Source organism: Benincasa hispida, chromosome 5, assembly GCF_027475165.1.
Source record: "Benincasa hispida cultivar pf3 chromosome 5, pf3_genome.v1.1, whole genome shotgun sequence".
In the NCBI taxonomy this organism is placed as follows: domain Eukaryota; kingdom Viridiplantae; phylum Streptophyta; class Magnoliopsida; order Cucurbitales; family Cucurbitaceae; genus Benincasa; species Benincasa hispida.
Window position 1 is genome coordinate 70,358,081 of NC_143482.1, and position 13,642 is coordinate 70,371,722.

The 13,642-nt window shown below is 34.6% G+C and overlaps 1 protein-coding gene across 5 annotated transcripts; it reads left to right on the forward strand.

Annotated features, from left to right (window-relative positions):
• The first annotated feature begins 637 nt into the window (after positions 1-637).
• On the forward strand, positions 638-11,678 carry EMB2742 (CTP synthase family protein). 5 transcript variants are annotated; one of them, XM_039020770.2, is made up of 23 exons: positions 638-956; positions 1,050-1,143; positions 1,252-1,408; positions 1,533-1,612; positions 2,035-2,121; positions 2,221-2,271; positions 2,357-2,474; positions 2,566-2,622; positions 2,732-2,796; positions 2,941-3,024; positions 3,102-3,152; positions 3,234-3,296; positions 3,363-3,409; positions 3,533-3,602; positions 3,707-3,769; positions 9,724-9,813; positions 9,880-9,918; positions 10,019-10,246; positions 10,320-10,405; positions 10,581-10,629; positions 10,718-10,798; positions 10,894-10,987; positions 11,157-11,678. In XM_039020770.2, exons 3-23 carry the CDS (start codon positions 1,291-1,293, stop codon positions 11,366-11,368), a joined length of 1,833 nt encoding a protein of 610 aa, XP_038876698.1. In that variant the 5' UTR covers positions 638-956; positions 1,050-1,143; positions 1,252-1,290; the 3' UTR covers positions 11,369-11,678. The 5 variants fall into 5 exon arrangements, with proteins under 5 accessions (XP_038876698.1, XP_038876694.1, XP_090169999.1 ...); XM_039020766.2 differs by having other exon boundaries at positions 658-956; positions 3,234-3,409; XM_090313873.1 differs by lacking the exon at positions 2,566-2,622 and having other exon boundaries at positions 662-956.
• Positions 11,679-13,642: the final 1,964 nt, after the last annotated feature.

Here is a 13,642-nt window from a genome sequence, read left to right on the forward strand (position 1 = left end):
TGCTTAATTTGAAGTTAAAATTGATGAATTAAAGTGTTTAATGATTATGCTTTCTTCTGCTGCATGCTTGTTAAAACTATCATTCCCCTTTCCCCTTCCATACTTCGTCTTGAGACGAGTGGGTGAAAAACTCTTGAGGAGAGCTATTGGAAGCTCAATGTGGATGAGAGTTGGTTAGAGTCACATCAAATAGAAGGTTTGGGATGGATTCTTCTTGATCAGCTTGGGAAGCCCATCGTAGGAAGTTGCATGGTTATATTGCTGAACTATTTGGATCTTGATTTATTTGAAATAGTTATTGTCCTTTTTTTCTTTTTTTCTTAAAAAGGGCTTTAACCTCTTTCTTCTATCAATATCTATCATTTTTATAAGATTCATAAACAGGAAAACAAAGTAGGCCGTATAGCTTATTTGACTTCCCTGATTCGAGTGTCATGGGTCTTTTATTCTTTTCCTTATTCTGGAAGGGGTTGACGGTTTACACGTTTGTTGGCAGTGTTGTTTGGGTTAGTGCATTTCTGTTTCAAAAAAAATCTTGAAATACTGTACTTAGAAAATAAAACACACGATGCACTTTTCTTTTTCCTTTTTTTTTTTTGAAAAATAGTTGCACCGAATTGAAGTTGAATTATTAAATACACACAAGAGTGGGAAAGAGAAAGAAAAAGAAAAAGAAAAAGAAAATGTAAAAACTTGATGTTTTCTCGCGTCTCATATTTATACGTAATTATACGTAATTTTTCTTCGTTGAAGTGAGTTCTTCGTCCTCAGCCACCCGCCGCCGAAGAGAGAAGAGCAAGGGAGGCACTGGAGCCAGGAGGGAAGGGCTTTCAGAGGCTTTAGAAAAATCCAGATACGGCTATTTGAACAATCTTCTTTGTTTCGAATTTGAAGAAGAGTCCTGTCCTATCCTTCAACCTGCCGGGCGCCAGCTTTTGTGCTTATCCCATTCCTAGGTTGATTCATCATTTCAGGATAATCCAAAACATTATATATTTTTTCCGAGGAAGACTTTAGATATAGTCTATAAAGAGTTTCAAAAATTCCAGGAAGTTTTCTGGAGAGAAAGAAAATGCACGATCAAAAGAAGAATGCGGTAAGAGGCTGGGCTGGAACTTTGTAAAGATCGTCACTGTGAACGAGGTCGATTTCTCGTTAATCTCTCCGTTCCATCTTAACCTAATTATATATCTCTAATATCAATATTCCCTGACCCTTTATATCCTTGTTTGTATTCTTCGACATCCTCAGGACTACTTCCAACTATCGGATTTTAAGGACCTGAGGAATATGAAGTACGTATTGGTTACGGGAGGTGTTGTTAGCGGACTGGGCAAAGGGGTCACTGCTAGTAGTATCGGTGTCCTCCTTAAAGCTTGCGGTCTTCGAGTTACTTCCATTAAGATTGGTATATTAGATGTCAGAAATGTTTTGTCAGTTTGCGGTTGCATCTGCATTGTCTTCTTATATATATGGCGCTTAATTTAGTGTTTGTACTTTAATATTGTTCTGTGTTTTGCTCATATCTGCAGATCCTTATCTAAACACGGATGCTGGTACCATGTCTCCTTTTGAGCACGGCGAAGTGTTTGTCTTGGATGATGGTGGCGAGGTAAATTGATGCATTTATCTGTTTTAGCATGCACGAGTATGACCGTCCAATAATTATTTTTCATGAATGTCTTTCTATGTATATAAAGCCGACCCCCTTGAGATCTTGCCCTGTTTTTCTTTTTCTTTTTCTTTTTCTTTTTTCTTTTCTTTTCTTTTTTTGATATATTTCAGTCAATAGTCTTGCTTTGTTCTTCTATTCGTGAGTTGGGGAACACTTTTTTCTTATTTTACTTCCATTTTAAATGTTATCAAGTAGAGTATGCAGTTGAAGTTTTGGCGGCTTGATGATCTGTTTGAATTCTTTTTGTACATATAATTAATCATGGTTGGATTCCCAACCTGGCCTGTATATTGTAATCTCTGCGCTTCTATGAGATTTCTTTATTTCATATGTGTAACATGAATGGCTATCTTTTTAAGGTTGACCTGGACCTTGGAAACTATGAACGATTTTTGGACATCACGCTAACTCGTGATAACAACATCACAACTGGAAAAATATATCAGGTACATTGGCTTTCTGTACTCACTCGCCTTTGTGTTTGTGAAGTCGTGCCTAAAGCTATATCATTACTAATTTTACTTCCTCCCCTGATATTTTGACAGTCTGTGATTGACAAAGAGAGAAGAGGTGATTACCTAGGGAAGACTGTTCAGGTCTGCTACAACTTCGTTTTGTCTTTTTTTGAGGTTCTATAACCAAATGTCAATGGTACGTCAATTTCATTTCTATTTTTATTAGGTTGTTCCACACATTACAGATGCAATTCAAGAATGGATTGAGCGTGTAGCAATGATACCAGTGGATGGTAAAGAAGGTCCAGCTGACGTGTGTGTAATTGAATTGGGTGGCACCATAGGTATAAGTTCAAATAATGTTTCTTGAGAAACGTACTCCAATTTTTTATTGGGAGAGAGCCTCTAGCCTCTCTTTTGTTTTACTTCATGCAGGAGATATTGAATCGATGCCATTTATTGAAGCACTTGGCCAATTTTCGTACCACGTAGGTCAGAGTTGTTTATCTATCAGTTTGTTTGATGAACCAAGTTAATATTCTTTAGATTTTGTTGGAGGAACCTGCTTCTTTGTCAGTTTGTCTGACATGCCTCGTTTTAGGTCCTGGAAATTTCTGCCTGGTTCATGTTAGCCTTGTTCCGGTCCTCAATGTGGTTGGTGAACAGGTAAGCATGGAAAATCTATACTCATATTTGTACCCACACTGTACTACCTGTCAAACAAAAGAGAGAAAAATGAAGCACACGCTTATGCTTATGTTTTAATAATTGTTGATTTTCCTGACTATTTTTATTAATTTTGAACCATAGAAAACTAAGCCTACTCAACATAGTGTTCGAGGTCTAAGAGGCCTGGGATTGGTACCAAATATTTTAGCTTGCCGCAGTACAAAGGTTTTCCCTTTCCCTTCTTTCTTTTGGGGCTTGAGACTGCAACTATTTCATGATCTGACTTTATTTGGCTTTAACAGGAACTCGATGAAAATGTTAAGGAAAAACTTGCTCAATTTTGTCATGTGCCGGTACTGTATAGTATGATGATGTCCTTCAACATGGTCATCTGATGCTTTGCATTTGTTTCTAATGAGTTGGGTTCTTGACAGGCAGATAATATAATCACTCTCTATGATGTGCCAAATATCTGGCATATTCCTCTGCTATTAAGAGTAAGTGATTTCTTTCGTCATATTTCTTTTTATGCGAGGAAAGACTGGAACATTTTTCTTCAACAGGATCAGAAGGCTCATACTGCACTCTTAAAAGGACTGAATCTTCACAGGTTGGTATTACAAATGTCATTGACGACATAAAATCTTTATCTTAGAGTCAACGCATCTAATCTGTCTGAATCTCTTGAACGCACTTCCATTAAAACGGTCTACTAACATTTACAAATTTCCAGTGTAGCAGGAGAACCTGATTTAGATCGATGGACGTCTAGGACAAGGTTATATGATAAATTACATGATTCCGTGGGTCTTGAGCACTTATCTCATTTGTTGAACTTTATCATATGCTTCCATTTTTTATTTTAAGAAAAAAAAATATTCATTCAAATTTTTCTGGAAATATATAGGTCAAAATTGCTATGGTTGGTAAATACACAGGCCTGTCAGATTCGTACCTCTCTGTATTAAAGGTAGGTCCCTAAACATGAAACATTTCCAGCCTCCCGGGGGCTTGGGATCCTACTTTTGGGTTTCTTGAAATTTAAAATAATTAATGGATTTTGGATGCTAAGCTATCTGCTAAATTTTGTATATAATTATTGTTAATGAACACTTTTTTTTGTAAATAATATATCATACTTTCTACTTTGGTTTTTAACTTTTGTAATCTTAGCAATTATATGGGTATAGTAAAATGATAAATTTCTCCATCTTATCTAATGGTCTATAAAATCTCGAACAGTCAAGATAAAGTTCAGGGGAAAATTGCTCTTTTTTTTCCCCTCTAATTGTTTCCCTCATCTTTTTCTATACGAATTTCAAGAAAAATGAGAATCTATGGACTGTTTGGTCATACAGTGCGAATTCGCCACCACCTTCAGTGTAGCCTAGTAGTCTCCCGGGAATATCTCCATCGCTCTTGCTGGTTGCCAGTTTTCTAGAATTTTTTTCTTTTGGAGAAATGTCCCATAAGTTCTGCTTTGTTGATTAGATTACAGAGAAACAATGTTATCGTCGACCAGTACAGAATGTATGTGATAATTTTGGAAATTTTACAAAAAAGTGAGCCTCGATGCTTTAAGATCAAACCCCATTTTAAAAGTTTTATTTTATAAAGAAACTGATAAATACTTAAAAAAGTTCACTCTCTCAATGATCTCCTTCAAGAGATCTTGTTTTTCTTAAAATTCTTTGGATAAATCATAAAAAATGTCCTTGAACTTTGTACTTTGTGTAAAAAATATCTTTGAATTTTCAAATGTTTCAAAAATATTCTTAAACTTCCTAAAAGAGTTTAAAGATGCCATGATCGTTAGTTTTGGACGAAAACCGTTAGTGTTTAAGTTCAAGTATATTTTTTAAACTTCACTTTGTACTTTGTGTCAAAAGTATCTTTGAACTTTCAAATGTTTCAAAAATATCCTTGAACTTCCTAAAAGAGTTTAAAGATGCCATGATCGTTAGTTTTGGACGAAAATCGTTAATGTTTTGTTTCAAAAATACCCTTGAACTTTAAAAAGTTTAAAAAATATACTTGAACTTAAAAAAAGTTAAAAGATACCCTTACGGTTGAGAACATAAATTGTTAATACCTCATTGCAAAAATACCTCTAAACTTTCATAAGTTACATTAGTACCTTTACCTTAAAAGGTTAAAAATGCTCTTACGACTTTTCTATATTCCATCACCTCCCTCCTCCATTTCTTTTCTCTCTCCCCTACTTCAATCTATGACCTAACACTTCTCTATTTTTATTCCTTTCTCACTCTCCTTGTTAATTGTTTGACCTTTGTTTATTTTATAAAAAAAAAATTGCCCTTCAATTAAAGCATATAGATTATAACAAAAATAAAAGAGAATAGTGGAAGCACCGAGGGAACCTTAAGACTTAAATGTTTTAATGTGGTTGTACGTTAGTAGTTGAGTGTGTGTAAATAGCCAATGATTGTATTTGGCTATTTATCATTTTGGTAAGTTTTAAGGAGAGATTTTGATTTTGTATTTTTGTGAGATTTTGTGTAAATAGCCAATGATTGAAGTTTTGGTTTATATTTTGTTGTGAGAAAATTGGTGAAGAATTGGACAAATGGGAGAAAAATGAAAGTATCTATATGAGAAAAGAGGATATCTATATAATATGTTTTTTTTAAAAGAAAAAAATTCAAAAAAGCTCCAAACAAATTGATCATATGTTAGAAATAAAGATTCAGAGTTTCTTCCTCCTGTGGAATGTTCTCTCCTCTTTCCTCTTCCTCACCTTCCTATTATTAGCCTCTTCTTCGATCATCTCTCCTCTAGGAAGTACAGATTCTAATTGTGCAGAGAATCGGTATCAGATATGGATACGATACGGATACGTCTAGATACGTGATTTGAAGTATCTGATATTTTTATTTTTATTTTTAATTTTCAGATACACATACCTGCTTCTAGATACGTGGAGGGGATACGTGGGTTAAATTTTTTTTTTTTTCAAATTTAAGCCTAACCACTTAAAAAACCCAACCCACAACCCATTTTATTTCAGTGCATGTTTAGGAGAGATTTTAAAATCATCAAAAATCACTTTTTTCATTTTTAAAATCACTCAAAAACACACTTTTAATTACTCAAAATTAATTTAGTTTTCAATTTTACTCTTTTAAATGCAATTTTCATATCATCAAAATTAGTTTTGAAAAATTAAACATGTTTCATAATGATTTTGAAAATGGCAAAAGTGATTTCAACCATTTTCAAATCACTTCCAAACATAAAAGTACACTTAAATTGAGCAATCCAAAACAAAATAAATTAAAAATGATAAAAACATAATAATTTTTTAAAAAAGTCCTAAAACGTAATTAAATCTTCCTTCTTCCCTTCTCTTTTACTATTTAAATCATGATTCACACCCCCTTCATCCACAACTTCATTCTTCAATCTTCTTATTCAATTTTTTTCCTACCGTCTACTCTAGTTGCTCAACAATCACTCGACGTTACTAGATTTTTTTTTCAAGTTTTCACTCTCTTCTTGAATCTATTTTAATCTAACTTAAAATAAATATTATTATATATATATAAAACGTATCTTCGACGTATCCGTATCTTAGTTTTTTAGAAATTAACGTATCGTATCAGTATCATGTATCCGTATCTGTGTTTGTGCTTCTTAGTCTCTCCTCATTGCCTAATCTTCCTATATCTTGACAATTACTTTTAGATTATGGTTAAAGTATTCAGAGTTTCTTCTAAGTTCTACATTTTGAGGATGGAAGTCAAAAGTTGTTACATTAGAAATTCTTGTTATCGTATTTGGTTAGAGGAAAATGGTTTCTTCTTGGAAGATATGAATTACAAAAGAAAGATTTTCATATCTTTATCTTCCTGACAATGGCTTGAAGCTAGTTTAGTGGAGTTGTTGCACTTTTCCATGTCGGGTTTCTTCCAAAAGTAAATGAAAAATGATTGTGAAGCGATTTGACCAGCAAAATTTAGGAATCAAGCTGGCTGGTTCTTCGAATGTGTAGTTTGGCCTTCTCCTAGAGGAAGGAAAAATCTTCATGTCCCTGCTGGAGTTGATAAGAAATGTTGGCTAATTTTTTGGGATATGATCAGAAATTTTCATAATGGAATTAGATATTCTTCAGCCTAAGTTTCGATACTTTGTCCCTGCTGGAGTCCATATAGTCATCAACTGTTAATGTAAGTAGTGAGGATATTATGGACTCTAGCACAAGATGATTTATTTTAGGAAACTCAAAGGTTTACTTTGTAGATGATTTTGATACTTTGTTTCATAATGGTGAAAAATGAATATGTTCATGCAGAACTGTCACCTTTTTGTTTTTTGTTTTGTTTTTTATTTTGTTTTTTGTTTTTTGTTTTTTGTTTGTTTTTTTTTTTTTTTTTGATGAAAACAACTTAAAATAATGAAAGAATACATGACATACAAAAAACTAAGCCCACAAAAAAAGGACTCCTTTTACAAGAAGGGACTCTAGCTATACGAAATCGTTCCTATAGAATAATTTCAAAAAGTCTTCGAAATCGAAGTCCACGGGAAACGTGAAGGTGAACAAGGGATAGGATCCCTCTCCACACCCTTGAACACCCTACTATTTCGCTCACCCCACGAAACCTATAAAAACCACACACACCGCAACAAGCCAAAGAAAATAAACTTTCTCCCTAGAAAAGGTAGATTGAGGAGGAACTCTTTGATCATAGCACTGATGTCCCTATGACGAACACACATCATACCAAATGTCTGAAAAAGAATCTCCACTCACCAAGTTATAGCACGAGAGAATATGATCCAAGTCTTCTTCCGCCTACCGACAAAGAATACAACAAAAAAGCCCAACTGGCAAAGGCAACTTCCTAACAAGCCTATCCAGCGTGTTGGCACGATCGTGAAGAACCTGCCAAGTAAAAAATTATTCACACATAATTCTTGCCAAATTCTTTGTTTTGATTGAAAAATATGGTTTGCAAATGAAGTCAATTCCACCCGGTTCCTTTTTAGTTAAAGTTAAGCTTGGTGGTTTAGTCTAAGGATTGAATTATTATGAGTGTGACTAAGCCTCATTTTTTTCAATCCAGTGAGTTGGCACGGCCATGAAGAAACTGCCAAGTAAAGAATCACTGTCACACATAATTCTTGCCAAATTCTTTGTTTTAATTGAAAAATGTGGTCTGCAAATGAAGTCAATTCCACCTCGTTCTTTTTTAGTTAAAGTTAAGCTTGGTGATTTAATCTAAGGATTGAATTATTATCGTGGAATTCTCGTATTGGGTAAGCCTTATTGTTTTGCCCTTATGAAGATGCATTTTTTTCTTAGTAGTTGCAAACTTGAAAGTGACAGTTCAGAAGTTGGTTTGTTTTGTGGTTTGATCCTCACACGTTTGGTCTTAATGGACTTCTTACCTTGTCTGCTCATTGGGCTTCCACTGGCTTTGACTTTAAAGTTTATGTGTTCGCTAACATTGGTTTCCTTTATGGATCTCGTTTGTTTGGTTTTAAGTGTTTCTTTTTTATGTCTTCTCCTCTTTGTATCTCAATAGTATTGTTTTCTTTTGTTTTTCTCCATTTCTCCGTTCTCTTGAAGGTTAATGTATTTTTGAACTAGGAGGGTTCCTAAATATTTCTTCACAAACCTTGAATGGTTTTAAATTAGTCCTCAGCTTTCTTGAAGATCGTTTTTTTAAGTTATTATTATTATTATTATTTAAATTTTGTTTTGTTTTATTTTGTAGTTTTATCCCTGCTTCAATGATTATTCATGATTTTATTCCGAGTGATTTCTTCATTCATTTTGAAGCTTGTGTGATAAAGAGGAAAATTTTGAGATCTTTTGTCATGAAAATAGCATTGAAAAAGTCCTATCAAATTCATTTGATGCATCCCGTTTAATTTAATAGCATTGGATGAAGGATTTTTGGTTGAAGACTCAACTTTGGCGCCTGATTTTGAAAAGAATATTATAAATGAAGGCCTCCGTAATGATTATGGAAATCCAAGAGTCACAGCGCTGCAAAGGAAATAAAGGATGTAATTATGAGGTTGGAAACATTCCTAATGAAGGAATTGAAACGTCAGCCATTAATTCTAGACCTCATGTGAATAGGTTTTGAATTCTGAAATCCGAGCAAAGTCTTTGAAGAGTTGCCATTTGTGATTGAAGCTTAGGTAAAGTAGTTGTGGCTGACGGTTTTAAGGAAGGTGTAGAGTTGTTTCCCCCAATTGGTTCTTTTGAAGAGATGCATGGAAAAAGCATTTATTGTTAAAGTAGAGTTTTGAAAAATCACTCTCGTGGTTTGATCGTTTTGAAGTTCCAATTTTATTGGATATCACCGAAGGGACTTGATCGTTTTGAAGTTGCAAGACTTCTTCCACTTGGTGTTCTCTATCCAAGTTATTTAAGTTTTTTGGTGCAAGATATCAGTTTGAATTAGAGTGTTTTTCTTTTATTAGTTTTATTTCTTCTATATTTTCAGATTGTTAATGCTTGTATTCTTCTAGTTCAAGTTTATTTCTATTTGTCTCTTTATCCTTGTAAGTTGTGTATTAGATTCTTTTCATATTATCAAAATGAAAAGTTCGTTTCCATTCAAACACACACACACACACAAATTTAGCTAAATTTACATTAAAATTATATATATATATGTGTATGTATATATTAAATTACAAGTTTAGCCCTGTGTTTAATAAGTCTGTACTTGATAAGTTTTAATAGGCTCTTGAATTATAGAACTTCCCAGCTTCTCTTCATATCTCACCTTTTCATGGATGCAATGTGTGTTTTCTTCTGTTTTAAGTGCAATTCGCTCCTGCTTGCTTTCTTTCCACTTTTTTTTTGAAGATACCAAATTTATATAAAAGTTTATAGTCGAAAAAACCATAGTTCAGAACCTAATATTTAGCTTGACGGGTCAGGCCCTTTTACATGCTTCTGTCGCCAGCAATAGAAGGCTTATTGTAGAATGGGTTCCAGCTGGGGATCTTGAAGATATTTCTGCCACAGAGGTACATTTTTTTCCCAAGTGGCTTCTCTGCCTTTGATCGTTTAGTTAATTTATTTATTGCCTGCAGGCCCCTGAGGTTTATGCAGCTGCATGGGAACTTTTAAAGGTGCCCCAATATTGAGTTTGTTTCTAAATTTCTTTCTTCCTTCTCTGTAGTTAGAAATGTTAATATTTTATGCAGTTATCCGATTAGTACTATTTTTCAGGGTGCTGATGGTGTTCTAGTTCCAGGAGGTTTTGGTGATAGGGGAGTCCAAGGGAAAATTCTAGCAGCCAAATATGCTCGAGAGAATGGGATTCCCTTTCTGGGCATATGCCTGGGGATGCAAATTGCAGTCATTGAATTTGCCAGATCTGTTCTCGGTATACTTGATGCTAACAGCACAGAGTTCGATCCTGAAACGACGAATCCTTGTGTGGTTTTTATGCCTGAGGTGTGCACTATACTAGTTTGCTCAAGTTGCTTCCACATATCCTGTAAACTTGAGTTTCTGTACTTGATAATAGGGCTCAAAGACTCATATGGGAGGAACTATGCGTCTAGGGTCAAGGAGAACTTACTTTACTGTTATGGATTGCATATCTGCACAGTTGTAAGGACCTCTTATTCATTAAAACTTTCTGGCATCTTACTCCTGCATTGTGTGGCATCTGTGGAAGATTTTGGAACTGATAGGATGAAGAGGGCTTTAATTAGCATTTGTTTTTGATGAATCTCATATTTGATTCCTTGTCTGTAACTTCTATTATTTTGCAACTGCATTTAAGGTATGGCAATGTGAAGTTTGTTGATGAGCGACATAGACATAGATATGAGGTACTCTTTTAGTTTGCTTGGAAACTCTGTATGTGGTCTTTAACTAGTTAACACCTGTATTCATTTTTTTTTCTTCTTTTGTGGGTAGGTCAATCCTGAAATGGTGTGTCAACTTGAAAATGCTGGTTTATCTTTTGTTGGCAGTGATGAAACAGGTCGCCGTATGGAGGTATGCATTATTTTAAATTATGATTGTGCAAGCGCGTTTTCTATTGTGCGATATCTAGTCTTTTTTTTAGCCTTGTGTTTGGAACTGTGCTTTAGATTGTTGAACTAAGTGGCCATCCATACTTCGTGGGAGTTCAGTTTCATCCCGAATTTAAGTCCAGACCAGGGAAACCATCTCCGCTCTTCTTAGGTACAGTACTGCTTTATCCAGTAGCTAATTTATAAGTTTGTAGGTTCAGGATTTCACCATATTTATCGTGACTTGTATAATTTATGTGATTACTTCTGATTTTATTACTTTGGAAGTAGATTGCCAATGTTGCTTCACGCTGTGATGGTTCCAAAACTCCTGATTGCAGGGCTCATTAAGGCAGCATGTGGCCAATTAGAGGCCTTTCTACAAAACAATGGGAATGCCAGCCAATTTTCGGCAGACACGATAAGCAATGGACACGCAAAGATAAAGATTGTGCAAAATGGACACACCCCAAAGTTTGCGAATGGGTTATTAAATGCTGCATATGGCAATTCAGTAGTTTGCCCTCGGAAAGATGTAAACCACTGTTTATGATGATGGTGCTCGCTAATGTTATCACTCGGAGGATTTTCCTAAAGATCCTTGGGCTTGCTGTACAGTTCTATGGTCTAGTGATGAGGGCTTTATGACATAAAGCTGGATTTTTTTGACTGTTAGTGCAGCACTAGTTCGATAGGAATACTGATTAGGGTAACTTAAAACTCGTTTCGAAAGTGCTTCCAACTTTTGAGACGGTCGTTGATCGCATCAGGCTTTCTTCATATCTCTGGAAGGTCTTGAAAATCTTCTGCAGTCGTCTGCCTTGCATGCTTGATATTTATGGGCATGGACCAAGTTCACAGTATTTTTTTTTTTTTTTTTTTAAATTTTAATAGTTCGATATAGCCCCCCATTATATCTCCATTTGACTATGAAGAAAACTGTTATTCTTTTAAAACTTGTTAAAAACACTGTTTATAGATCTATTGTAATAGTGATGGGATTTACAAACTATTCTTTTTTAAAAAAACTATTATGCTTTTTAATGAGAGTTAGAATTTGATAAGACAAGGGCAAGAGAAATACATATTTAAACTCCAAAGGGGAAAAGAAATCGGTTCGATTTAAGAGCTTTTTTTTATTCCCTCACTCTTGTTAAGTCCTAATATTCTGCCAGCCTATTGTTCCAAACTAAACGTCCCAAGAGGTAAAGAGGCTCATAATTTTTTTTTTTTAAGGTTTTATCATCAAAATTTTCCTCACTTGGGTTAACTATCATCGAGGTCCTAAACTATGTTTTCTTCAAACATGGGTTTCATCGGCCGTTTTGGAGGTTTTATGTTTGCTTTTGGGGGTGGTAGGACCTGTTTAGCTAGGGAACACGAGTCTAAAAATTTAACTTTTCTCCCTTGAACAATGTTTGGCCAATATACCTGAAAATAATAGTGAGAAGGGGGCTCCTTAGAAGGGGTCAATTTTACCCTCTAAAAGTGACAAAAAGAGCCTATTATTAACCCCTATAAAAATAGCCAAATTTTTGCCATGCAAAAAATTTCCTTAAATTTAATTTATAATGAAAGGATAAGTTAACTATCATCAAAATATAACATCGGGCCTCAGCTTTTCCTTGCCGTTTAGGGGTTTCATGTGTGTTTCTGAGTATGAAGATCTTTTTCACAAGGGAACGTGAATCTAAAAAATAAGGATTTGTCCATAGAACATTGTCCGACCAACATAAAGAAAATAAATGCAAGGGGCTTTTTAGAAGAGACCAACGTTATCCCTAAAAACGGACAAAAAAGGGCCTATATTAGTGGGACCTTCATTTTTAGTGATACACCTTTTGGACTTTGGGATAAAAACATTTGGATTCATATCCCTGCCCTGGAACATATACATGGATTATAGGTTGCAAGGGTGCTCCTTAGGGGAGGACTAAGATATCACCCAAAACGGATGAAAAATGGCCAATACTATAGCCTCCAAAAATGACCAAAACTATAGCCTCCAAAAATGATCGAACTTTGGAATGTGTGAAAAATTCCATAAAAATCTTTTTTTTTTCTTTTTTTTCTTTTTTTAAGTAAATGGGCCACTTTAAGGAATGTTCAAGTTTTTCCCCAGACAAATGGAAGAACCATGTCCCAGACTTGGTTTATATTTTGGGGTCCAAACTAGATGTTTAATAGTTTTTTCGATCATTTTTAGTGATACATCTTTTTATGTAAGGGATTCTATGATAAAAAATTGTGGTTCATATCCCTAGACAAGTCCCTGGCACATGTACATGAACTATAGGTTGCTAAGTGTGCTCTTTAGGGGTGGGCAAAGATACTACCCAAAGCGGACAAAAAATGACCAATATTATAGCCTCCAAAATATGACCAAATTTTGACCAGTGCAAAAAATTCCTAAAACAAAATCTTAACTAGTAAATAAACTCAAGAAAAAACAGGAACGATGTCCCAGACTCACTTTTTATTTTGGGGTCCAAACAAGCCGTCCAACGGTTTCTTTGATCTTTTTTTGGTGCCATACTTTTTTGGTAAGGGATTTTGGGTTCTAAAATTTAGGTTCATATACCTTGACAAGTCACTAGCACATGTACATGAACTATAGGTCTCAAAGGATACTCCTTATTGAAAGACTAGGTACCACAAAAAAATAACAAATGGCCAATACTATAGCCTCGAAAAAAATGACCTAATTTTGGCCAACGTCAAAAACTCATGAAATTTCATTTTTAACTAGTAAATGGGCTCATTTTCAGGAATGTAGAAGTTTTTCTCAAAAATTGAACAACGATGTCCCATATTCAGTTTTTATTTT